At 47.0% G+C, this 27,558-nt stretch overlaps 1 protein-coding gene across 1 annotated transcript in view; it reads left to right on the plus strand.

The window, feature by feature from the left end:
• The first annotated feature begins 11,498 nt into the window (after positions 1 to 11,498).
• Positions 11,499 to 27,558, plus strand: part of LOC141069513 (clathrin heavy chain 1-like) — a 189,466-nt gene continuing 173,406 nt past the window's right edge. The window contains exon 1 of the mRNA XM_073559143.1: positions 11,499 to 11,642. Within this exon, the coding sequence (XP_073415244.1) occupies positions 11,601 to 11,642 (42 nt within the window). The 5' untranslated portion in view covers positions 11,499 to 11,600. The remainder of the gene's footprint in view (positions 11,643 to 27,558) is intronic.

Consider the following 27,558-nt stretch of genomic DNA (forward strand, 5'->3'; position numbering starts at 1 on the left):
TATGCAAAAAAACGCATACATGAGCATGCCAGTGCGCACATATGCGCATCCATAGGCTATAATGGCCATTTTTAGCGCAAAACGTGCGCATATGTGCGCATGCGCTTTTTTTCAGGGCCAAAAAATGCAACATGCTGCGTCTGGAAAATCCAATCGCACACCCCAAAAAAACGCAGCGCATGAAAATCGCATACATGCGCTTACAAGCGCGCAGGTATGCGCACCCATGTTAAATATAGGGGAAAAAACGCATGCGCACATGTGCGTTTTTTTCCAGCGCTAAAAAACGCAAATGTGAAACCAGCCTTAAAGGTGTTATTTGAAGAGCCACATGTGAATGGCGCCGCAGCGCGCATGATCGACCACAGATCCATTTACATGGTGCTCTTTAGACTCCAGTTCTTGCCACATCCGGCCCTCTGGCTGTGTCAGTATGGCCTGCGGCCTGAGACAGTCTTGGGGCTGGAAGACAGAGGCCCACCGGCTGCAACGTGCCTGCCCGCTTTCTGTCTCCACTGTCTCCATCTGCGCTGACTTCATTGGTTTAGGAGGGGCCTCCAGCCGCTTCCTCCACCAATCAGCATGAGAAACAGCTGACGCAATGACGTCATTTCATTACGTCAGCTGTGTACTGCGAAGAGTCAGCGCACCGGAGACCCCAAGATAGAAGCAGAGGGCCGGGGAACGGGACTGAGGTGAGTATGTGTGTTTTTTTTTTTTGTTTGTTTTTTTTGTTTTGTTTTTTTTTTTCATGTATATAGGATGTTTGTGTGGGCATGGGAAAGATATGTGGGTGTCATGCTGCACAGGGGGAAGATATGAAGGTCTCATGCAAAACATGGGGAGGCTATGGGGGCGACATGCAGCACATGGGGAGGTTATCGGGGCCTCATGCAATATATGGGGAAAGCTGTGTGGGGCTCATCCTGTATATGGGGAAGGCTGTGTGAGGTTCATCCTGTATATGGGGAAGGCTGTGTGAGGTTCATCCTGTATATGGGGAAGGCTGTGTGAGGTTCATCCTGTATATGGGGGAGGCTGTGTGGGGCTCATCCTGTATATGGGGAAGGCTGTGTGAGGTTCATCCTGTATATGGGGGAGGCTGTGTGAGGTTCATCCTGTATATGGGGGAGGCTGTGTGAGGTTCATCCTGTATATGGGGAAGGCTGTGTGAGGTTCATCCTGTATATGGGGGAGGCTGTGTGAGGTTCATCCTGTATATGGGGGAGGCTGTGTGAGGTTCATCCTGTATATGGGGAAGGCTGTGTGAGGTTCATCCTGTATATGGGGAAGGCTGTGTGAGGTTCATCCTGTATATGGGGGAGGCTGTGTGAGGTTCATCCTGTATATGGGGAAGGCTGTGTGAGGTTCATCCTGTATATGGGGGAGGCTGTGTGGGGCTCATCCTGTATATGGGGAAGGCTGTGTGAGGTTCATCCTGTATATGGGAGAGGCTGTGTGAGGTTCATCCTGTATATGGGGGAGGCTGTGTGAGGTTCATCCTGTATATGGGGAAGGCTGTGTGAGGTTCATCCTGTATATGGGGGAGGCTGTGTGAGGTTCATCCTGTATATGGGGGAGGCTGTGTGAGGTTCATCCTGTATATGGGGAAGGCTGTGTGAGGTTCATCCTGTATATGGGGAAGGCTGTGTGAGGTTCATCCTGTATATGGGGGAGGCTGTGTGAGGTTCATCCTGTATATGGGGAAGGCTGTGTGAGGTTCATCCTGTATATGGGGAAGGCTGTGTGAGGTTCATCCTGTATATGGGGGAGGCTGTGTGAGGTTCATCCTGTATATGGGGAAGGCTGTGTGAGGTTCATCCTGTATATGGGAGAGGCTGTGTGAGGTTCATCCTGTATATGGGGGAGGCTGTGTGAGGTTCATCCTGTATATGGGGGAGGCTGTGTGAGGTTCATCCTGTATATGGGGAAGGCTGTGTGAGGTTCATCCTGTATATGTGGATGGCTGTGTGAGGTTCATCCTGTATATGGGGGAGGCTGTGTGAGGTTCATCCTGTATATGGGGGAGGCTGTGTGAGGTTCATCCTGTATATGGGGGAGGCTGTGTGAGGTTCATCCTGTATATGGGGAAGGCTGTGTGAGGTTCATCCTGTATATGTGGATGGCTGTGTGAGGTTCATCCTGTATATGGGGGAGGCTGTGTGGGGCTCATCCTGTATATGGGGAAGGCTGTGTGAGGTTCATCCTGTATATGGGAGAGGCTGTGTGAGGTTCATCCTGTATATGGGAGAGGCTGTGTGAGGTTCATCCTGTATATGGGGAAGGCTGTGTGGGGCTCATCCTGTATATGGGGAAGGCTGTGTGAGGTTCATCCTGTATATGGGAGAGGCTGTGTGAGGCTCATCCTGTATATGGGGAAGGCTGTGTGGGGCTCATCCTGTATATGGGGAAGGCTGTGTGAGGTTCATCCTGTATATGGGAGAGGCTGTGTGAGGTTCATCCTGTATATGGGAGAGGCTGTGTGAGGTTCATCCTGTATATGGGGAAGGCTGTGTGAGGTTCATCCTGTATATGGGGAAGGCTGTGTGAGGTTCATCCTGTATATGGGAGAGGCTGTGTGAGGTTCATCCTGTATATGGGAGAGACTGTGTGAGGTTCATCCTGTATATGGGAGAGGCTGTGTGAGGTTCATCCTGTATATGGGGAAGGCTGTGTGAGGTTCATCCTGTATATGGGGAAGGCTGTGTGAGGTTCATCCTGTATATGGGGAAGGCTGTGTGAGGTTCATCCTGTATATGGGGAAGGCTGTGTGAGGCTCATCCTGTATATGGGGAAGGCTGTGTGGGGCTCATCCTGTATATGGGGGAGGCTGTGTAAGGTTCATCCTGTATATGGGGAAGGCTGTGTGGGGCTCATCCTGTATATGGGGAAGGCTGTGTGAGGTTCATCCTGTATATGGGGGAGGCTGTGTAAGGTTCATCCTGTATATGGGGAAGGCTGTGTGGGGCTCATCCTGTATATGGGGGAGGCTGTGTAAGGTTCATCCTGTATATGGGGGAGGCTGTGTGGGGTTCATCCTGTATATGGGGGAGGCTGTGTGAGGTTCATCCTGTATATGGGGAAGGCTGTGTGAGGTTCATCCTGTATATGGGGGAGGCTGTGTGGGGTTCATCCTGTATATGGGGGAGGCTGTGTGAGGCTCATCCTGTATATGGGGGAGGCTGTGTGGGGCTCATCCTGTATATGGGGGAGGCTGTGTGAGGTTCATCCTGTATATGGGGGAGGCTGTGTGAGGCTCATCCTGTATATGGGGGAGGCTGTGTGAGGTTCATCCTGTATATGGGGGAGGCTGTGTGAGGTTCATCCTGTATATGGGGAAGGCTGTGTGAGGTTCATCCTGTATATGGGGGAGGCTGTGTGAGGTTCATCCTGTATATGGGGAAGGCTGTGTGGGGCTCATCCTGTATATGGGGGAGGCTGTGTGAGGTTCATCCTGTATATGGGGGAGGCTGTGTGAGGTTCATCCTGTATATGGGGAAGGCTGTGTGGGGCTCATCCTGTATTTGGGGGAGGCTGTGTGAGGTTCATCCTGTATATGGGGGAGGCTGTGTGGGGCTCATCCTGTATATGGGGGAGGCTGTGTGGGGCTCATCCTGTATATGGGGAAGGCTGTGTGGTTCTCATGCTGCATATGGGTGAGGCTGTGTGGGGTTCTTACAGGATATAAGGGGCTGTGTGGGGGGCTCATACAATATACATGTTAAAATTAGCCTACCCTTAAAATTATAGACTGTTCATGCCTTTGTCCGTGGGCTAACTTATAAATCAGAAAGGGGTCAAATAATTATTTAATTCACTGCATATATGTGTGTGAATATATAGCAGTATCACCTGTATAATGTATAGACTGTGTATACGTTATATAGGTGATACTACTGTGTATAATCGCAGTGCATATATATATATATATATGTGTGTGTGTATCATCAACCAATCACGAAGCATCTTTCATTTCACCAGGGCTGTTCAAAAGAAACTGAGCTGTGATTGGTTGCTATGAGCAAACGTTTTCCTTGCAAACAATCACTAAGCATCTCTCATTTCACCAGAGTTGGTTAAAAGAAGCTGAGCTCTGATTGGTTGCTATGAACAACAGTTTTCCCACTTGATAACACCTCAGCAGACACTGACATGGTGGGAGAAATCTAGCATCCGTGGGAACATAAGCTCCCAGCCATTGTCTGCCCCCCTGAAAGGAACAGAGAGCACATGACAGAAACTAATCCCCCCTCCCATGCCCATATACCTATCAAACATCCTCCATCCTGTAGGCACATCTTCCCTCTTAAAGGGATCATCGGTATGGAAGTCAGAGCAAATCCATCCAGCGCTTTGGTTTTGACCCCAGGCCTCTCTTAAAGGGATCCCCGGTATGGAAGTTAGGACAGTTCTACTCAGCTCTGTGGTTCTGACCCGAGGGTTTCTTAAAGGGATCATTGGTATGGAATTTAGGGCAAATCCACTCTGCGCTTTGGTACTGACCCCAGGCCCTTCTTAAAGGGATCTCCAGTATGGAAGTCAAGGCAAATCCTCCAGCGCTTTAATTCTGACACCAGGCCTCTCTTAAAGGGATCTCCTGTATGGAAGTCAGGGCAATTGCCTCCAAATGCTCTGGTACTGACTCCAGGCTCTCTTAAAGTGATCTCCAGTATGGAAGTTACGGCAAATCCCTCAGTGCTCTGATTCTGACCCCAGGGTTCTATTAAAGGGATCATTGGTATGCAAGTCAGAGCAAATCCACTGAGAGCTCTGGTTCTGATCCCAGGCTCTCTTAAAGGGATCCCCAGTATGGAAGTTAGGGCAAATCCACTCAGCACTCTGGTTCTGACCCAAGTCCCCTCTTGAAGGGATCCTCGGTACAGAAGTGAGGGAAAATCCATTCTGCGCTTTGGTACTGACCCCAGGCCTCTCTTAAAGGGATCTCCGGTGTGGAAGTTAGGGTAAATCCCTCAGCGCTCTGATTCTCACCCCAGGCTTCTATTAAAGGGATCATTGGTATGGAAGTCAGGGCAAATCAACTCAGCGCTCTGGTTCTGACGCCAGGCCTCTCTTAAAGGGATCCCCGGTATGGAAGTTAGGGTAAATCCCTCAGCGCTCTGATTCTCACCCCAGGCTTCTATTAAAGGGATCATTGGTATGGAAGTCAGGGCAAATCAACTCAGCGCTCTGGTTCTGACGCCAGGCCTCTCTTAAAGGGATCCCCGGTATGGAAGTTAGGACCATTCCACTCAGCTCTCTGGTTCTGACTCCAGGCTGACGGGATGATGTAGGATATTATAGTGAATGTGGCTATGTGGAATTGGCAGGGCTCTACACTCAGCTTATATATATATATAAATTTGTTATAACTAACCGTAGTTAGTTACTATGGCCGGGAAGCGCCGGGCTCTTCAGCTATTGTATATATGTGTGTATATATATATGCAAAAAAGAACAATCAGCACCTCCTAATGTGAACATGTGCAAACTGCGAAAACTGCATAATATAGACAAAAAAGAACACAGCAGCACATGTGCATGAATCTAGGCCATGTGAAAACACAGAAAAACATTCAATTTAGATTATACTTCTCAAAATATTTTTTTCCAAATTTTTTTTTTAAAACTTACAGTAATAGATGAAAATGAAGGTTCTTAGCACACAAATTGGCCAATTCATGTATGCCCATCAACTAAAGCAAGGTGACCTCACTCTGATGGGTCCCTGTTCTACACTATAAGTCACTTCTGGGCCACCAACCTACAGTTTTGGACAAACATGTCACTACTGGGCTAAACCTGCAATTTATGGGCAGGTAGAGCTGATTACGGCACTACAGTAATAGATGAAAATGAAAGATCTTAGCGCATAATATACAGAGGGGGAAATAAGTATTTGATCCCTTGCTGATTTTGAAAGTTTGCCCACTTATAAAGAGATGAACAGTCTATAATTTTAAGGGTAGGTTAATTTTAACATTGAGAGATGGGGGGGATGGGTCCACTGTCAGTGGTGAAGAGGAGAGGATCCCTGGAATTGGTGAGTGTTCTCTGACGGCAGCTTTTTAAAATCTCTAACTTGGCCATGTGTGCACACATGGTGTGTTAACAAGGGCGACAGCCGTGCGTGCACACACATGATCGAGAGCCGCAACCGTGCTCACGCACTGACGCGGGCAATCACAGCCCTTCTCAGTGCATGCAACTAGAGAGCGTACATACACAGGGCCTTCACGCAGATGGCCCACAGGGTATCTGCCTGCCTTGGCAGATACCCAATCTGGCTGGGCCTGATCAAGATCTCTGGAGATGGACTTGTAACCATGAGATTGTTGGTATCTTTCAACAATTTTGGTTCTCAAGTCCTCACGGGTCTCTTCTCTTTCTATTCTCCATGCTTAGCATGCTAATCATGCAAATTGTCTCTTCAGAGAGGAAGAGGACTAGAACTCTAGTGCCACCTATTGGAGGTAGCATTCCTAAAAGTCAATGTCGACCCTTTAACGAGCCTTGTTACATGATTTAGGATAAAAGCCAAGCCAGAATCTCAATTTGCAGACACTGGGTTTTGGGGGACTGCCCCTCGTCAGTGCAAAGTGTGAGATCTGGTTTGGCTGTGAGAGAGGCGTCTTAGCATGGCACAGAGACACACAATGCAAAGACTTTTCCCCTTTTTATCTGGTTTCAGGTGTTATTTTCATATTGTTCGCACCTGTTACTTGGCACAGGCAATTTTGAACAACCATCACAAGCTTGAAAACAAAGTTGTTTAGCCACAAATTTGGAAAAGAAGAAACAATTTTGTCCTGGCTATTTTGGGGGTTTTGTGTGAAACTACGTCCAATTTGCTTTTTCCTTCTGTTTTTTTTTTCTTTTTTGTGAAGTTCCAATACACACAAATGAAATAACAAATCATGTAATCGCAATAATTTTCTGGGAGGAATACTTCATTTTCTGGAACAATTTCAAAGGTGCCAACTAGTGATGAGCGAGTATGCTCGGTTGATCTCTGAGAATTTGGATGTGCTCGTAGATTTAGTTTCTGACGAGGCAGCTGCATGATGTGCGGCTACTTGACAGCCTGAATACATGTGGGAATTCCCTAACAAACAGGCAATCCCCACATGTGCGGCTACTTGACAGCCTGAATACATCATGCAGCTGCCTCGTCAAACTAAATCTACGAGCACATCCAAATTCTCAGAGATCACCCGAGCATACTCGCTCATCACTGGTCCCAACACTTTCAGCCCTGACTGTACCATAATTCTATAGAAACTGTATATTCACTTAAAATTTACCTAGCCTACTGCTTGCATTTTACTATTCAGTTAGGGTATGTGCATGCGTTGCGGATTCCTGTGCGGATTTTTCCGTGCGGAATCTGCAGAATCCTCAGCTAAAATGACCTGCGTTTTACCTGCGGATTTCACCTGCGGATTTCTAGAATGGAATAGGTGTAAAAACACTGTGGAATCTGCACAAAGTATTGACATGCTGCGGAAAATAAACCGCTGCGTTTCCGTGTGGAATTTTCCGCAGCATGTGCACAGTAGTTTTTGTTTTCCATAGGATAACATGGTCCTGTACTTCCCATGGAAAACTGCTGTGGATCTGCAGGGCCAAATCCGCTGCGGATCCGCAGATGAATCCGCAAAGTGTGCACATACCCTTAGGCTGTGTGCGCACGTTGCGTTTTTTTAAGCGTTTTTGATGCGCATCAAAAACGCTTAAAAGAAGCATCCCATTCATTTTAAAGCATTTTGGCCTTTTTGTGCCAACGGATGCGTTTTTTACTGCTAAGGAAACGCTTAGTGGTAAAAAAAAAACGCAGCGTGTTCATTAATTTCCGCTTAGGTCTGAGTTTTTGGCTATTTCCTATAGTCCAGAAGACGCGCAGAAAAAACCCCGCATCAAAACGCGCTTTTTTTTAATGGAAAACGCGCAAAAAAAAGCGTTTTCTGGGAAGACCAGCTTCCTGAGCGTTTAAAAACGCTAACGTGGGCACATAGCCTTAAAGGAATTGTCCGAAATCCACAGCATCGAGGATAAATATCTGATTTCTGGCTGTGACACCTCTAGGACCGGTGAAGAGTGCGGTAAAGTGTTCGAATGGATCAATGGTCATTCATGTGCGGTGTTGTCCCATCCAAAGTCCATGGAACTAGTGAGTGTGTAAAGAATTGTGGTCATAATAATGTGTATTATTAAGATCCAATCTCGTTCTATACATGTTACAGGAAGATTGGTGCTACTATGAGACCGCTATCATTACAAATCTTACAGCATTGAATTCACAAGAGTCGATGCTTGCAGTAAATATGACTGGGGGCTCAATGTCAGTTTTCAGCAGCAAATGAGGTATTATCCATGATAGAAAAAAAATAGAAATTGATCTTGTTAAAGGGAATCTGTCACCTCATTTTGGCGGTCTATGTAAATGAGTTGTGTCCGGTTCGATGAGTGGTGTTTTGGGTCCTCTCCTCCAGCCCTCTTTGTCCGCTGTCCGTAATATTTCAGTTAATTTCCGTAGTTGTCCTCCATATTACGCGTGTGCGCATTGCAATCTTGACTTGCGCAGTATGCTTTACCCAACTGCGGGCAAAGCTGAAAAGCATTAGTGCGCATGCGCCGGTGAACTATGTCCTGAAACACAGCTAAATACCAAATGAGGATCTCTGGAAAATTACATGTTGTGTCCAATGATTTCTAAGCATCAAATCATTAAAAGACTTCTGCAAGGAAGACTGTGAACTTGTGCTAATTGTGTAGTAACACTTTGTCATCTCTGCTCCGTCCTGTCTTCCAGCGCAGGGTTAAATTGCTCCGACTCCATATCTGGCTTCATGGCTATCTGATCATAGATGCTGGATCCTGATCCCCAACAAAATCCCACCAACCCAAGATTGTGAAAGAAACACACAAAACACTTTTATTGGATGTTAAATCGACCGAATTTTATTCCAAATCTCATAATTATTATTTTATTCAGTGTCTGAAATTTAGAATCAGCCAATTACTATGAAAAAGACACTGAAAATGGCAGAACCCCCGACTCACGAAGAATCATCCTTCAGCACGCAGGAGAGGAAAAACCACCTGTGGTGGAAACCTCTAGGGAACCATGGCTGTAGGACTGCCCTTCCCTTGGGCTTAGAAGGTTAATGCCAACATGTAACAGCAAATTGTACCAGAATTTGTACATTGTGTCATATTTGTTATGGAGAAGCCTAATGCGACCTCTCCAGGCCGTCCATATAAAGGTGAAGGCGGCGAGTACCGGACGTGAGGGAGATCTGGCTGCAACATCTGTCACCCCATTGATCTGGCTGGTTAGGCGGTATGGCTGATCTGGCTGGCTAGGCGGTATGGCTGATCTGGCTGGCTAGGCGGTATGGCTGATCTGGCTGGCTAGACGGTGTCCCCTTCCTCCCATTGTGGAGTGATGAAGCTCCAGGTCTCCAGACACATCAAGTACGGCTCCTCCTACGGCGGAATGACTTGTGGTTCTGGAATCTTCTCCTGTATTATTGATGCATGTGTTTATGACATCAGCGCAGTTGCCATAGTTACCACAGGTGTTTTATACTGTGGTTTCATTGGCTAGAAAGTCCCTCTCAGTGTTCCAAAGAATTAACCCTTGAATGACTGGCATTGTGCCTTTCTCCAGAAGCCTGTAGAATAAACTTGTCACTAGACAGGACCATTATCATTATTATATTTTAAAGTTGCCCCAACTAAAGTCTAATAAGTGAGCGCATCTTCAGAGTTGATGTGTAACAAGCACAATAATTCCCTTAGTACAGAGCAGTCCCATAGCGAATGAATGATACAGAAGTCAAAGAAGTTAGATATAGGACACTATAGAGAGGGGGCACACACTGTATATAGGAGGCTATGTGTGGGGACCACGTACAGACTGGGGACAAAATTCAGTCCTGGCATTTGAAATTCTACAGGCCCATGTTGTCCATGCTCACATGCACCAGATGAGATATATTACTGATATTACCCTGGATGAAGGAAAGCAAGATTTACTACAAGACCCATATTTCTAATGCTACCTGTGGCCTGCTGGGGTAAGTGACCGAGTCAGCGACTTGATGCTACGTCACAACTCTTAACAGTATGTATAATAAAGAGAAACCAAGCAAACCACTATTTATAAAGAACAAAAACCTAGGAGTGCAATGTCAGTAGTGAATAAGGACATAAAACTAAAAGAAAAAGGCACTACTGCAAACTATGCACACCACAAGAATCTTGATGTAAATGTAATATTAGAAAAGTTTTATTGGCACAACACAAAATATGGTAAAACATAATTAAAACCAAAAAACAACCATATTCACTCAGAATGAATAATATAATGCTCAATATACAAACATATGCATAACTCATCCCTATTCTAGACCTTCTGCCTCATGAAGCGAATATAGTACAGCCCTAGGAAAAAATAGATGGAAACATGGGCTGCCCCACACAATCAAAAGCGGGACCCCACATGATAAAAAAGGTCCAAAGCATCCAGCCCCCTAATGGTAGCTATAAGGAGACCCAAAAGGTGTCTATGCAGTGGGGCAAGAGCCCCATGAAAGCAAAGAGAAATGAGAGGTTAAATTACCCAATACTCAGCATATAAAAAGGGCAAGCACCCCGAATCCAGGGCCTGAGTGGAATGGAAACCGTGGCCCCACGCGTATCGCCCCAGCAAGTAGAGCTTCGTCAGGGGAAGTGATGAAAGATAGTCAACCGGTGTGAGTGGAAAGGAGCAGCCAGACACAAACGCTGAGGTGTACAAACCGCGCATGACAGCTGTGTGCATAGATGAAAAAACCGGACTGCGCCTGCATGACATGGGACGCAGGCCATATCAGTGCGCCTGTGAGAAGGGAAACGCAGAACGTCTTGCTATTTGCAAACGCTACATACAGGCTGACGTCTCCGCTAAAAGGTGTGAAATCGCGCATGCGCACAGAGGCACGCGAGCCCTGGAAGCACGTCTATGCAGCACAAACTGAAGCCTATAAACAGCGCTCACCCAGACACATTCACTTAGTCACCACACCGCAGCACAAACAACAGACAACCCCCCGGAGTCAGCGACTTGGTGCTCGTCACAACTCTTAACAATATGAGACCATCGCTTCTGCTAACAACGTAGCAGACAAGGCAGCCTACGACCAGACAGGCCCTTCTGGCATTTGCCAGAATTGCCAGATGGCCAGTGCGGCCCCGGGCCCCCTGTATACAGCTATTTCCTGGCACAGAGAGGCTTGGTGGAAAGTAGGGACAATGCCTTCAAAAGAAGGAAACTTGGAATGTAGGAAACTGGCGACCTCTCCTGATATGTTCTTCACACATCCTCCAGGGGGAGACATTGCCTCATGGCGCCTGAAGACCCCCGCTCTCATCCTGTGCTCCCATAGTAACATCCCCACCCCTGAGCGTGCGCCCATCTTTGAGCCTGCGCAGCCGGCTTGTCAGTGCGCCTGCGCGGGTGAAGCCTCAGTCATACCGTGTGTCCCGGGCGCCGCCGGCGGAGTCTCCTTAGGACACGGTCAGAGCTGTGCTCGGAGCCCGAGGCCGGACTTGCAACCATGGCGCAGATCTTACCTATTCGCTTCCAGGAGCACTTTCAGGTAACCAGGCATAGTGTAGGAATGAGAAGAGAACGGGTCATGGAAGGAGGAGAGCGGCGCTCGGTGCAGCAATGGGGAATAGCGGATTTTTGGGGGATGATGGTGAAGCGTGCTGGAGGGGGACAGGCCAGACCACCTGTGTGACACATGAATCAGCATGTCCTTGGGGCTGTGCTTATGGTGGGGGCAACGAGGGGTTAACTGCTGCCTCCTTTTAGGGGAGGGGTTAGTGCCCCTGGATGGAGAGTACTATGGGCTTCATGTGTAGTGCTGGGCCTGGCATGGCTCCTCTGCCATTAATCCTGCTAATATCAGGCTGATCCCTTCATGATGTCTGCAGTTATGTAATGCAGTCCCCCAAATCTGACCCTATGTGTAAGCTGCGGCTGATGCAGATCCCCCCCCCTCCTCTTAGGGTTATTGATTTCCAGCAGTGAGGAGGAGGAGGGGTGCTGTGTGCAGGGGGTCCCCTCCACCATCCTTGGGTACCAGTGGCGGCAGCTTACTCTCTGGATGGATCATCTCTGGCCACGATGACACAGATGGCACCTGGGTGTATGGAGGGACCACAGTGCACCGTAATCATCCATCAGGCGGCTTCCCCCTGGAATTAGTGGCGGAAAGCTCATCCATCCTTGTGCAGTGTTCCTCTGCAGCCCGCTGAGCAGGACAATTGACCGTCCTGTCTGCGACTGATCAGTGGACACTGGCCCTGAAGAGGTTAATCTGGAAATTAAAAGAATGCTAAAATAAATAGAGAGCAGGAAGTGAGACCCCCTCCACAGCCTTCCCTGTAATGGAGGGTCTGGAAGTGTCAGGACACCCCCTCCTCTTTAACTCTTGGTTTGCTGTGCAGGAAGACCCTAAATAGCTGCCACAGTGGTAGACCAGGGCCATGCCCACATTTATGCCCACTTGTCTTTCATGAAGCGTTCTGACAGTACAGATGACTCGGTCTCCTGCAGTTCCAGGGTAATTGTGAGCGACTTACCCAAGGTCAGGAGGAAATGGCAGACTTCTGAGCGAATATCTGCGGTGCCTGGGAGCTGCAGAGGTCTGAGTCATTGCGAGCTATGGTCCTGCTGATCGAATGTGCACAAGATGGTTCCAGATCCCCTCATATCTGTGCACTAAGTATTGGAAGATCAAATGGGAATCGGATTGTCATCTTCCTCCATTACAAACTGTGAACCGACACAGCCTGAGAACCTTGGAACATATTTTATATATATTTTTTTTTTATCCCAATTGACACAAACCAGGAGATTGAGTTACAGTTTATGACGGACTTAACCTAGCATTTGGCGGACATTTCTGACCAATCGAATCACTTCCAAACTGAACATTAAAAACTGCGGAATACCTGCAAAAATTGGAACTGAAATGGTTTAGAAATTAACGTATAAATTCAGCCAGCAGAAATAAGTGAGACGTCATCTAACCAGACGCCCATAAGGCATGTTTCACACATCAGTTTTTTGAAATCCGTCAAAATCCGCCGTTGTGCAAAAAAAAAAACGGATCCGCCATTTTGCTTGGCGGATCCATTTTTTTTTTTCCATTGAGTTGCATTACCGGCGGATCTTAACGGATGGCCATCCGTTCGATCCGTTTTTTTTGCGGATCCGCCAAAATTTTGGCATCCGCCGACATGCCTGAATGGACCATGTAACGTTTTTTCGCCGGCTGGATCCGCCAAACTCTGTTCTGGTGGCGAAAAAATATTCTCATTCTCTCTCGGCAGCGGTTCCTTTAAAATTCTTCCTTCAACGGTCCGGTGACAAACGTTGTCATCAGTCCAAGAACGGATCCGTTGTCCGCCATTTTAGCTGATTTTAATTGAAGCAAAAAACTGATGTCTGAAACAGGCCTAAATCATGTCACATCGCGGTGAAAGTCACCGTTCTGTAAGGATCACCTCCCTGCCGTCCATCCCTGCATAGGTATCCAATGTGGCGATCTCCAGTAACAAGGCGCACTCCAACATGTACAGTTCAGACCAAAAGTTTGGACACACCTTCTCATTCAAAGAGTTTTCTTTATTTTCATGACTATGAAAATTGTAGATTCACGCTGAAGGCATCAAAACTATGAATTAACACATGTGGAATTATATAATTAACAAAAAAGTGTGAAACAACTGAAAATATGTCTTATATTCTAGGTTCTTCAAAGTAGCCACCTTTTGCTTTGATTACTGCTTTGCACACTCTTGGCATTCTCTTGATGAGCTTCAAGAAGTAGTCATCGGAAATGGTCTTCCAACAATCTTGAAGGAGTTCCCAGAGATGCTTAGCACTTGTTGGCCCTTTTGCCTTCACTCTGCGGTCCAGCTCACCCCAAACCATCTCGATTGGGTTCAGGTCTGGTGACTGTGGAGGCCACGTCATCTGGCGTAGCACCCCATCACTCTCCCTCTTGGTCAAATAGCCCTTACACAGCCTGGAGGTGTGTTTGGGGTCATTGTCCTGTTGAAAAATAAATGATGGTCCAACTAAACGCAAACCAGATGGAATAGCATGCCACTGCAAGATGCTGCGGTAGCCATGCTGGTTCAGTATGCCTTCAATTTTGAATAAATCCCCAACAGTGTCACCAGCAAAGCACCCCCACACCATCACACCTCCTCCTCCATGCTTCACGGTGGGAGCCAGGCATGTAGAGTCCATCCGTTCACCTTTGCTGCGTCGCACAAAGACACAGTGGTTGGAACCAAAGATCTCAAATTTGGACTCATCAGACCAAAGCACAGATTTCCACTGGTCTAATGTCCATTACTTGTGTTCTTTAGCCCAAACAAGTCTCTTCTGCTTGTTGCCTGTCCTTAGCAGTGGTTTCCTAGCAGATATTTTACCATGAAGGCCTGCTGCACAAAGTCTCCTCTTAACAGTTGTTGTAGAGATGTGTCTGCTGCTAGAACTCTGTGGCATTGACCTGGTCTCTAATCTGAGCTGCTGTTAACCTGCGATTTCTGAGGCTGGTGACTCGGACGAACTTATCCTCCGCAGCAGAGGTGACTCTTGGTCTTCCTTTCCTGGGGCGGTCCTCATGTGAGCCAGTTTCTTTGTAGCACTTGATGGTTTTTGCCACTGCACTTGGGGACACTTTCAAAGTTTTCCCAATTTTTCAGACTGACTGACCTTCATTTGTTAAAGTAATGATGGCCGCTCGTTTTTCTTTAGAAAAAAAGCAGCTAACAGTCTATTCAGTAGGACTATCAGCTGTGTATCCATCAGACTTCTGCACAACGCAAATGATGGTCCCAACCCCATTTATAAGGTAAGAAATCCCACTTATTAAACCTGACAGGGGACACCTGTGAAGTGAAAACCTTTTCCGGTGACTACTTCTTGAAGCTCATCAAGAGAATGCCAAGAGTGTGCAAAGCAGTAATCAAAGCAAAAGGTGGCTACTTTGAAGAACCTAGAATATAAGACATATTTTCAGTTGTTTCACACTTTTTTGTTAGTTATATAATTCCACATGTGTTAATTCATAGTTTTGATGCCTTCAGAGTGAATCTACAATTTTCATAGTCATGAAAATAAAGAAAACTCTTTGAATGAGAAGGTGTGTCCAAACTTTTGGTTTGTACTGTATTTACCTGGGCGAATGCAGTTGCTTTTACCATATCTGACAGACTGACACGGATGTCACTAAACTGGAGATTTGCACTCTTTTTTTGATGATGTCACACTAGTAACTACGTATGATTGGATCGCTCCGCGTAACCGTGGTCAAGGTCGGTGCTCTCTGGCCGTGTACAGGAGCTGCCTGAATTTCCTGACCTTCCAGATTTCTCAGTGTAGCATTTTATGCCCTGGCCTGGTTGTGATGTCCTTAGTGATGAGCGAATGTGCTCATGTGCTAGCCGAGTGTCTTCGGCGTACTCGAAAAATATGTTCGACTTCCTGTCAAACAGCAGTAGGACATGCAGCCAAGGCTGTGGATTAAGTAAGCCAGACCTTTTGACATCTCAATTTCCATGTCTCGGGCTCCACCAAACTGAACTCTGACTCCACCGCCCTGCATGCAGCTGCGTGGACTCTAACATATTTTTCGAGCACGCCGAAGACAATCGGCTAGCACACGAGCCTGGTCAGATAACACATTACCCGAGCTCGCTCGCCCATTACTAGATGTCATCTCTGCGGTGCACACGCAAGTTTTGGGAAGAGCCTAGGATCCTAGAAGCTCAGGAAATTGGCGCCGCTTCTGTCCATGGCCAGAGAGTACTGGCTTAGACAGAGGGACGCGATACACTAATCTCTGCTAATAGCGTAAAGAACGCTATATGGCCCTGAGGCTAAATTGACACAAGCATACCAAAAATGATCTGTTTTTCATCTTTGTATTTATACTTCAGCAGTTTTTAAAGTATCCATAAAAATCGTAGGCTATACACATGATCCACTTTGGATATAACTTCTTTTTGTGCACTCGTCAACTTGATTAAGTGAACGTTATACGAAATACGGGAGAGACTGATTTTTTTTATTTCACACACACAGTCCATGAAAAAAGCGCCCATCCGAACAGCCCTATTGAATAAAATTGGACCGTGTACTCTCAGTTCTTTTCACAGACAGTACCCAAAATACTGTAGTCTGAACCTAGTCTAACAGTCAGGACTTAGTATCCAAATAGAGCCAGGCAGCTAGTGCAAGTAGTAGTTTACTACTGGCTCCAACTCTTTGGATGGTTTTTTATTGGTGTTTTTTTTTTTTGTTTTTTCAGGACACACACAAACCCAGTATGGCCACTGTAAAGGTATAAGCGGTTTCTAAAGTTTAGTATCTTACTATCTTGTCCATCTCTTCCTACAGGACTGCTTCAGAGCAGACGGTATTCAGGCTCCTTTCACATTGTAAGAGGCTCTGTCACAAATCGGGTTATAAATGCAAAGCAAAATAGCTCTGCACGCTGTGCTAACTTGTCTAAGTAAAATGGGAAAACATTGACAGAAACCAGACAGACCCCACTATAATCAATGGGGACTGACTGATTTCACGACTTTGAACGGCACCATTGGTTTCACCATATCGTATACTGGAAAATGGGGAAAAAAAATTCAAAGTGCGGTGAAATTGCAAAAAAAAGTGCAATTCCACAATTATTTTTATTTTTTATTTTTTTTACCATGTCACTAAAGGCTAATCCTGACCTGCCATTATGATTATTAAGGTGATTACGAGTTCACAGATACCAAACATGTATCGGTTCTTTTTTATTTAAGTGGTAGAAAAAAAAATCCAAAGTTTGTGTGTATATATATATATATATATATATATATATATATATATATATATATATATATATATATATATAAAAAAAAAAAACCACGTCATTTTCTGTGTCCGTTTTTCGGGATCTTAGGCTGGGTTAGGGCTTTTTTTTTTTTTTTTTGCGTGCCAAGCTAACCTTTTTATTGATACAACTTTAGGATAGATACGATGTTTTGATCGCCCGTTATTGAGTGGAATTGCATTGGTGCAGTGACCATAAAAACGTAATTCTGGTGTCTTGATTTTTTTTTCTCGATACACCATTTACCGATCGGATTAATTCTTTTTATATTTTGAAAGATTTGGGCGATTCCACCCGCAGCTGGTTGGGGCACATGACAGCTGATCTGATCAGCTGTCATGTGCTGGAAAAGGTGTGGGCTCAACGCCAGAGCCTGCACCTAAGAGGGGGAGGCGACCTATGACTGATAAATCCATCTTAGGGCGTTAAGGGGTTAATATACTCATACTACGTTCCATGCACGTACACACATTTTAATAAAAATAAATATATGGGAGTTCTTCTTTAAGGTATAGAAACCATGCTGTCTGACCAATCCACTGTTGAAGAGGTATTGTAGGCTTGATTGTTCATGTTCAGCAGCAGGTTTCTGGCTGCGCAGACTGCGTGATTGGCAGTTCTGGTCAATAGCGGAACTTGTGCTGAGCATTATGGTTCTACTGAGGCACATTCAGGCTCAGTGGTTTGTTTTGGACTGCTATGACTATATTTGCAAATAGCGATAACAACAGTGCTGCTTAGGAAAGTGAGAGTCATGACTAGGACTGCTCTGAAAGCTGCCAATGGTGGGGGCTGGTGATTTTGCAAAATAACAGCAGCTTGTCAGGAGCTGAGATGAAGAGATGAGGAGGGAGGTGAGTGGATAACTGCTGTACTGAATTCAATGTGCTGGAGAGAGGTGGGATCTTAGGAGTTAACCTCCTCAACTTGGACTGTAGTTACTGAGCATACTTGGCCAGGCTTTGGTGGTCAAGCTTATTGGATAAAAGCTGTCTTATCAGGAGAACCACAGTTGATGAGAATACCCCTTGAACTCCTTCAGCAGACAGAGGCTATATAATCCAAAATGTTTAACAAAAGCCTATTTCAAAAATGCTTTTCAATAAAAAAAAATAAATAAGAAAATACATTTACATAACAAAGTACAGAGATGTTTGCTCTGTAAGCCATAATTTCCTGACAGGTTGCTATTGCTTGCATACCCACAGGATTAGAATAGAAATTGTAGGATGCCTGTTCTTATAGGAGTTTTCCACTTAGAAATAAAAAAAGTGGTCCCAAACACTAATATTTGTAAAATAACAAAAAGGTAGAGATATTGCCCTCCCCAGGTCTGGCTCCGGTTCTCCGACACTGCTCTGATCTCCACCGGTGGTGTGACGTCGACAGTGCACATCATTGCTGAGCTCTGGGATTTATTAACTTGAATAGGCTTTTTAAAAATTAACGAACCTGAACTTCCATGGGTCCGCCCATCCCTACTCATCTGTGGGATCCAATCCAGGCCTCAGGTCAAGGTGTGGCAGGACCTACAATTTCAGGGTGCTGCAGTCGCTTTTCAAACTCAGCTGCTGAGCATCACAAACCCCATGGAAAATGCACCAATGGCTGGTATTGAAACGTGAATAATTTGCTTACTTCAGTCACATGTGTTTATCCTTTTTTTTTTCATGGCATACAATTGCACAACTTAGTCGGTTATTTTAACCCCTTCATGATCAGATGTATTTTGGGCCTTTAGGGCATGAGCAAATTTTCAAATACTGACATGATGTGCTCAGTAACTGCAGTCCAAGTTGGAGTTAACTCCTAAGATCCCAACCACCTCTCTCCAGCACATTGATTTTTATACAGAAGTTATCCACTCACCTCCCTCCTTCTTTGTCCATCTCAGCTCCTGACAAGCTGCTGTTAAGGCCCCGTCACACATAGCGATCTCGCTAGCGAGATCTCTGCTGAGTCACAATTTTTATCTAGGGACGCACGTCCCTTGGATACCCGATGTGTACGTTAGTTACGAGCTTCCTGCATCAGCGCGCTGGTTACTAACGTGCTATTGACCAAAAAGTGGATTTCTACTGTATTCAAATTGGAATGGATATATTTTTATTTTCTTTGAATAATAAATGGGTAAAAACATGATAAAAATATACCTTTTTAACTTTTTTCTTTCCTATTTTCTGAAATCCAGTAGATTGTTCAGTCTCTATAATATTTACCCCCCCACAACGCCCCAAATAAATCCATCAATTTCCCCTTCCGTGGGAGAATTGATGTTAGTCTATGAGCTAGGAGTTTGACAGACGAGGAGGTTATATATCCGTACTCTGTCACAGTGCCGGTTGGTCATGACGGCCAAACCAGCTGATCTTGCTTTGCTCAGGACGAGCATTGCCATCCAACCAGGCATACAAAGTGTCGCGGACTGTGCCATTAGCTCATTAATTTAAATGATGCAAGCTTGAAGGGGTTAAAAATAAATTAATGTTAGAACAATGTAGGTTAATACTGTGTAAAGGTACTGTCACACTTAGCGATGCACCAGCGATCCCGACCAGCGATATGACGCGGTCAGGATCGCTGGTGCATCGCTAAGTGGTCGCTAGTGAGCTGCCACACAGGCAGATCTCACCAGCGACATCGCAGGGGTCGGGGGTCGCTACTTACCTGTCAGACGAGGCGATCCTGACGTCCTCCCGCCCGCGTCCACGCTCGTCGCTCCACAGGAAGCGCCGCAGGAAGCTGACGACGAGAAACGGTCCAGGACGTTCTCGCGCGATCAGCGATAACCAGCGGGGGAGCGGGTCGGAGGTAAGTATCAGACACAGCGATATCGCTATAACGTCACAAAAACCAGTGACGTTATAGCGATATTGCTAGCGATATCGCTTAGTGTGACGGGGCCTTAAGGCCATGTTCCCACTGAGGCTTTTTTTTTTCTTATGTGCTGGTTTTTAACCGTCCAAGCAAAGTGGCTGTAATTTAATGAAAGCTTCTGTCCACAAGTTGCTGTTGAACTGTGCTTTTTTTTGCACACTTTTTTTAGGCCCTCAATAGAAGCCTGTAGTGAAGAACCACATGTAAAAGAATTGCATTTGGATTTGTAAGTGCAGAATCCAAGCTTTCGGCTATGTGCACACGTTGTGGAATTTCCGCGGAAATTTCCGCGGGACATCCACAATTCCATGCCGCGGGAAATAAGCTAGAATTCCGCATGCATAATTCCTGCATATTTCCCGCGTTTTAACTAGCTAGCAGAATGCTAGCGTTTTCCAAACGATCTGTAGCATCGCTTGTAAAACTGATTGACAGGTTGGTCACACTCGTCAAACAGTGTTTGACAAGTGTGACCAACTTTTTACTATTGAGGCTGCCGATGCGGCATCAGTATTAAAAGATATACTGTTAAAAATAATTTTAAAAAAAATTTAAAAAATGGTGTTATTCTCACCTTCCGGCGGTCCCACGCAGTGTCCCCAGGCCTCAATGATGCTCCCGGCAAGTCCCGTTCCCAGCGATGCCTTGCGACAATGACCTTTGATGACGTAGCGGTCTCGCGAGACCGCTACGTCATCTCGGATCATTGTCACAAGGCATCACTGGCACCAGAAGATGCCGGGAGCATCACTGAGGCCTGGGGACGCTGCGTGGGACCGCCGGAAGGTGAGAATAACACCATTTTTTATTTTAATTCTTTTTTAACAGGTATATGGTACACAGAGCCTGGAGGAGAATCTCCTCTCCTCCAGACCCTGGGTACCATCCGCACATTTTCTGCTTACTTTGCGCATGGTGGGCATAGCTACATGCGAAAAGTAAGCGGAACAATGCATTCCTATGTGTGCGGAATTTCCGCGATTCCGCACAAAGAATGAGCCTGCTGCGTATTTTTCCGCGATGCAATTTTGCCGCGGTAAAATACGCAGCATTAGCACAGCATGTGCGGAATGTCATTGAATTCAGGGGCTGCTTATTTTATGCGTTTTTGCAGCGTTTTCGCCACGAAAAAACGCATAAAATCCACGGGAATTGTACTGTCTGTAGTGTATGTGTATATGTACCGAATGTTCTGTATGGGTTTTTGTTTTTTTTTACACTTGACATGCATTGTCTGATGGGACTACTTTCCCATCACTGGCAATGCAGTAGTCCCATCAGACAATGGCTGCACACACAGCCCCGCAGACCCCCGCCCACAGAGATTCACGCAGACACCGGCACACACAAACATGCACATAGCTCCGCCCACACACTTTCCTCTTCCCGATCTGCAGCGTTTCTAGCACCCACATCTGCAGCAAATCTGCAGATCTTTTTTTACATCTGCGGTTTTGCGGCGGATGTGCCTGACTCCATGGAAGTCAGTGGATGCAGCAATGCTGCAGATCTGTAAAAAGAATTGACATGCTGCGAGAAAAAAAACCGCTGCGTTTCTGCGTAGATTTTTTCCTCTTCGCCACGACAGCACCCACTGAGAGAGGGGATCCGCCCCAGGAACAGGAAACCTACAGAGAGATAAATGGGGCGGTCCCCCTCGCTCCCTCAGTTTGGTTTCCTGTTCCTAGGAAGGAACCCGCAGAAGAGGATACCTGGTCTGGTAGCCGCCTGCCTGCATAATATGAGCAGCAGGGGCCCCAGGTCCGGAGGCAGCGTCGGGCGGAGAGGTGTATTTCCCCCCCCCCAGAGCTGGCGTAATGCAGGTGAGGCTGGAGGCGAATGTGGTGCCAAAGCTCACTGGGGTGATGGCTATACCCCCCCTCCCCCCCCCGGGGTTGGACGCATTACGAACGCCATCGGGCGTACTGAGGCCGGCGCCCATCCCCCCCCCAGTGACAGAAGGGCTTGTGCGGCGTGTGCTGAGCAGCGCTGCTGGAGTCATACCTGGACAGGAGAGGACTCCGTGCGTGGAGAGGGGGCGCAGACGCGCGATGCGCCGGCCGCATCACTATTTGCGGTGACCCAGCGCAGGAGAGGCAACCCGGAAGTGGAGGAGGACTTCCGGGTTCAGGCTGAAGGCAGAGACCGCGGGACAACGCCCGCGCATGCGCAGTAGGGGCTGCAAAAAAAAAAAAAAAAAAGAGCAGCTATAGCAAAGGCTTTAAAAGGAAGCCACAGACACAGCGCCAGTGCGCAGTCATGTCGTCCTTAGATGACTCAGCTTCGCTCCCATTAGGTCAGCCAGTGGTATCCCCACTTGGTAGTCGACAGAGCAGTGCTACGAGAAGATCCAATAGCACCAGAAGAAGTGGCAGCTCTAGGAAGGATTCCATTGGACCTTCCAGGCAAGATGAGCCGTTAGAGAAGAAACGTAAGGAAAAGAAGTCGTCCCATGCCTCGCCTCAGCCTGGGTCCCGGACACCGCAGCCGGTAGTTGCTGACGAAATTCACGGGTGAGTGTTTTTTGGTCAGGTTAGATAACTGATAGCCTTCTCTTTCTGGTCCATACCCCTTTTAGGCTAAAAGAACAGAGAAGGCGAAACGTAGAGAGTGTGCCTTATGTTCGCAGCCCCTCCCGGATGGCCACCCAAAGAGATTATGCCAATCATGTGTTGAGGAGGCCTTGCAGGAGGAATCCTCACGAAAGAAGGAGGATATCCGGGCAATGATAAGAGAGGAACTAAGGGCCTTAGGCGGTTCCAGTAGTCTAGGGGGTCACTCCTCCATGAGAGAAATACGTTCACCTAAAGGAGGAGTCTCGCTGGCGTCCAGGTCGCCATCAGATACCGGAGAACTAGATTCCGATAAGTCCCAGGAATACCTTTCCTCAGAGGACGAGGATCAGACGTGTTTCCCCACGGACAGTGTCAGTAATCTTGTGAAGTCTGTCCGAAATACCATGGGGTTGCCGGAGAGTAAGGACCCCAAGACCCCTCAGGACATTATGTTTGCGGGTATTTCTCGTAAAAAGATCCGAGCATTCCCAGTGGTCTCAGCTGTAAAAGACCTAGTTAAGAGGGAATGGGAGAAACAAGGTCAAAGGACCTTCCTCCCCTTAACGTCAAAGCGTAAGTATCCCTTTGACGATGAGGAGTTAACGGCCTGGTCGAGAGCCCCCAAGGTGGATGCGGCAGTGGCCTCTACCTCCCGTAGATCCTCCTTGCCGGTGGAGGATTCGGGAACTTTGGCTGATTCTTCGGATCGTAAGACCGATACATTCCTCAAAAGATCTTGGGAAGCTTGTACGGCAGCCTTTAAGCCCGCAATAGCAGCCACATGTACGGCAAGATCTATGTTGGTGTGGCTGAACGACTTGGAGGACAATATTAAAAATGGAGTAGCTAGGAGTAGGCTTCTTTCCTCTATGCCCCTCATTAAAGGAGCAGCGGCTTTCCTCTCCGACTCCTCCGCGGATTCTCTCCGGTTGTCGGCTAGAGCGGCAGGACTGACCAATGCTGGCAGGCGGGCCTTATGGTTGAAGGGGTGGAAAGGAGACACACAAACAAAAACTAGATTGTGTGCTATACCCTGCCAGGGTAAGTACCTGTTTGGTACAGAACTGGATGAAATTTTGACAAAAGCGGGGGAGAGGAAAAAGGGGTTCCCTAACCCGTATGTTCCGTTCAACAGGAGGGCCTACAGGAAGCCGCCGTTCGGTAAAAAGAAAGACTTTAGACCCCAGGACCGCTGGGGAAATAAGGACCCCAAGCAAAGAGGCAACCTATTCGGGAAACGTCCCTTCAGAGGAGACAGATCCCGATAAAACCGTTATACCGGTAGGTGGCAGGCTATTAAGATTCAGCCGCCAATGGATGAAGGTGACATCAAACCCGTGGGCCCTAAGTATTGTATCATCAGGCCTAAAATTAGAATTCGTTCGGTATCCACCGAACTCCTTCTTATTGACTTCTATGAAGTCCCGATCTCAGCAGGAAGCACTGGAGATGGAGATTGCGGTACTGCTATCTAAACAGGTTCTAGTGGAGGTCCCAGACGACGAAATAGGGATGGGCTTTTATTCTCCTCTATTCTTAGTCCCAAAACCAGATGGCTCTTACAGGACTATAATAAATTTAAAGAAACTTAATACCTTCCTAAGACTGAGGTCGTTTAAAATGGAGTCGATTAAGTCTGCAATAAAGCTCTTGTTTCCCAGGTGTTATAAGGCGGTCTTGGACCTAAAGGACGCCTACTACCATCTCCCTATATATCGAGGGCACCAAAGGTTCCTGCGGGTAGCAGTCTGGTTCAGAGGTCGGATTCAGCATTTCCAGTTTGCGGCAATGCCATTCGGGCTATCCATGGCTCCTCGGGTATTTACCAAATTAATGCTGGAAGTAATGTCATATGTAAGGCTGAATGACACCCTAGTTGTCCCTTATTTAGACGACCTACTCATAGTGGGGAATTCTGTTTCACAGTGTGAAGCAAGAATAGCTAGGATTATTTCATCCCTACAAACACTGGGTTGGCTAATTAACTGGGAGAAATCCAGACTAGAGCCAGTGACCTGTCAAAGGTTTTTGGGCCTGCAAGTAGACTCCGTAACTGAGGAGTGCTTTCTGCCAAACGCCAAAGTAATGGCCATAATTGACAAAGTACAGAATGCTACAGGAAGACCCATGATATCATTGAGACAGGGCATGTCCTTGCTGGGGTCACTAATATCATGCATTCCAGCGGTGCAATGGGCTCAGTTCCACTCTAGAGAACTACAGTGGGCTATTCTGCAGGAGATAGACTGCAGGGGCGGCTGGAAGGGAAGATATCCCTATCGCCCGAGGTGGTTGAATCCCTAAAATGGTGGTTAATTCCTTCCAAGCTATCGAAGGGAGTACAGTGGTGGGTGACTCCCTCCAAGATACTCACCACAGATGCCAGCCCCTTAGGTTGGGGAGCCCACCTAGAGGAGCACATGGTACAGGGCTGGTGGCGGGAGAATGAAATAGAGGCCTCCTCTAATGTAAAGGAGCTAACAGCGATTTTTTTATGCGATATCTCGCTTCCTCCCGCAGTTAAGAGGCGCCCACGTAAGGATCCAGACAGACAATACCACCGCAGTGGCCTATATAAACCGGCAAGGAGGCACGCGGTCAATGCCGCTGATGTCTATCGCGGGAAAGATTCTGGAGATGGCCGAGGTCCATCTTCTCTCCTTGTCAGCGCTCCATATAAGAGGAGTGGACAACTCCCGAGCAGACTATCTCAGTCGCCAGGCCCTATACCAGGGAGAGTGGGTCCTCAGCAGAGACGTGTTCGAAATGATAGCGTCAGAATGGGGCAGACCGGAGATAGACCTATTCGCAACCAGAGCCAACAGGCGCGTAAAAAGGTTTGCTTCTCTCTACAGGTCGGACAACCCAGATATTCTAGATGCCCTCCAAACACCCTGGGCATTCCAACTAGCCTATGCCTTTCCTCCGATGGTACTACTACCAACAGTAGTCAGGAAAATAAGACAGGAGAGGGCGAGGGTCATCTTGATAGCCCCGTTTTGGCCAAAAAGACCGTGGTTTTCATGGCTGAGAGCCATGTCAATAACCGACCCGTGGATCCTGCCGCTGCACCAGGACCTTCTCTCGCAGGGACCCTGCTACCATCCACAGGCCAAAGCCCTGCACCTAGCGGCCTGGAATTTGAAAGGGAGCTACTGAGGCAGAAGGGTTTCTCAAAGAACCTAATTAATACCCTGCTACAAAGCAGGAAGGAGTCCACGACAAAAATATATGCTAAGGTGTGGAGGAAGTTCCTGGCTTTTCACCCAACAAAACTAGCTGGTGAAGTACCCATTACGGCCATTCTAGAGTTTCTACAAAGAGGCCGAGAACTTAGACTCTCAGTAAGCACTCTTAAGGTCCACGTGTCAGCCCTAGGAGCCCTGTTTAACTATAACGTGGCAGCAAATAGATGGGTGACTCGGTTTATCTCGGCCTGTCAACGAGCAGAACCGGTGCATGTGCCTCGACTTCCAGCGTGGAACCTTACTCTGGTTTTGGATGCCTTCACTCAGGCACCATTTGAGCCCATAAGCTCAGCATCAGTAAAGTGCCTCTCATTGAAAACGGCTATGCTGGTGGCCTTAGTATCGGCCAGGAGAGTGAGTGATCTTCATGCTCTGTCAGTAGACCCACCGTTCCTGTTAACAACACGAGACAGTCTCATTTTAAAGACGGACCCGTCCTACCTGCCCAAACGGGCAACTAAATTTCATAGGTCTCAAGAGATATGCCTACCTTCATTCTATTATTACCCGTCAACACAGGACGAGGAGAAATATCACACCTTAGATGTGAAAAGAGCCGTGCTAGCCTACCTTGATAGGACCAGTCCCTGGAGGCAGAGTAGGTCTCTTTTTGTCTCATTCCAGGGCAGCAGGAAGGGGTCTGCAGTTACATCAGGCACGATATCCAGATGGATTAGAGATGCGATCACAATGGCGTATCTGACAAAAGGAGAAGACCCTCCACTGGGGATTAAGGCGCACTCTACTAGAGCCATATCATCCTCCTGGGCCGAGAGGGCGAACGTCCCAATTGAACAAATCTGTAAGGCTGCAACCTGGTCTCCATCTACCTTTTATAGTCACTATAGACTAGATTTGTCCTCTACCGAGGATCTAACTTTTGGTAGATCAGTCCTTAACACGGTGTGCCCGCCCAAGTGATTATCTCTGAAAATCTCTCAGTGGGTGCTGTCGTGGCGAAGAGGAAAAACCGGATTACTTACCGGTAATACTCTTTTGTAGAGTCCACGACAGCACCCGCTCACTTCCCTCCCGTAAGAATTTTTTCACACATGGGTCTCCTTGGTGGTGGAGATTATGATTTAAGTTAGATATGTAATTAAACTTAGTAAGCTTAAAACTGCATAGGGGTAAGATAAATGAATCGCCCAAGCAAAATGACTAAAACATGTATGGCGGTTCCTCCGTTGTTCTCGGTAATACAAACTGAGGGAGCGAGGGGGACCGCCCCATTTATCTCTCTGTAGGTTTCCTGTTCCTGGGGCGGATCCCCTCTCTCAGTGGGTGCTGTCGTGGACTCTACAAAAGAGTATTACCGGTAAGTAATCCGGTTTTCTGCAGCATGTGCACAGCAAAACTCCATTTCCCATAGCTTTACATTGGCTGTGCACTACACTGCGGATTTGATGCGAATCCGTGCACCCAAAAACACTGCGGATCCGCATCAAAATCCACATGTGTACATAGCCTAAAGCAGTGCAGCCGCTGCACTGAAAGTCCGGCTGCTTGGAGCAAATGATCTTTATTTCTGCTGGTAGTCATTGAAGCGCGGCTTTAGTCACCACTCAGTACATAGTGGCATCTATAACCGTGCCCTGGCATTGACTGACTGCTGGCACAGCAGTGCATCAGTACAGAGCTGGCTGTCAGTCAGTACCAGGGCATGGTTACAGCTGCCACTATGTACTGAGGCTGCACCTCCACAACTGAAAGCCAGAGGCTGCCTGGAGGAATAAAGTTAATTTCCTCCCAGTAACCAGGCTTTCAGTGTCACGACCGCACAGCTTTAGAAGGCTACTGTCCTGCAGATTAATCCCATTTTTAATAGCATTTTGGGACATGACAGGTTCCCTTTAAAACAAACCTTTCCTGTGAGCACAATCATTGTCTGTCGTATAGTGATCTTGTGATTGGGACCTAAGTCAATTT

This window comes from Dendrobates tinctorius, unplaced genomic scaffold (assembly GCF_039654945.1).
Source record: "Dendrobates tinctorius isolate UK_male_01 unplaced genomic scaffold, ASM3965494v1 ptg000265l, whole genome shotgun sequence".
Taxonomy (NCBI): domain Eukaryota; kingdom Metazoa; phylum Chordata; class Amphibia; order Anura; family Dendrobatidae; genus Dendrobates; species Dendrobates tinctorius.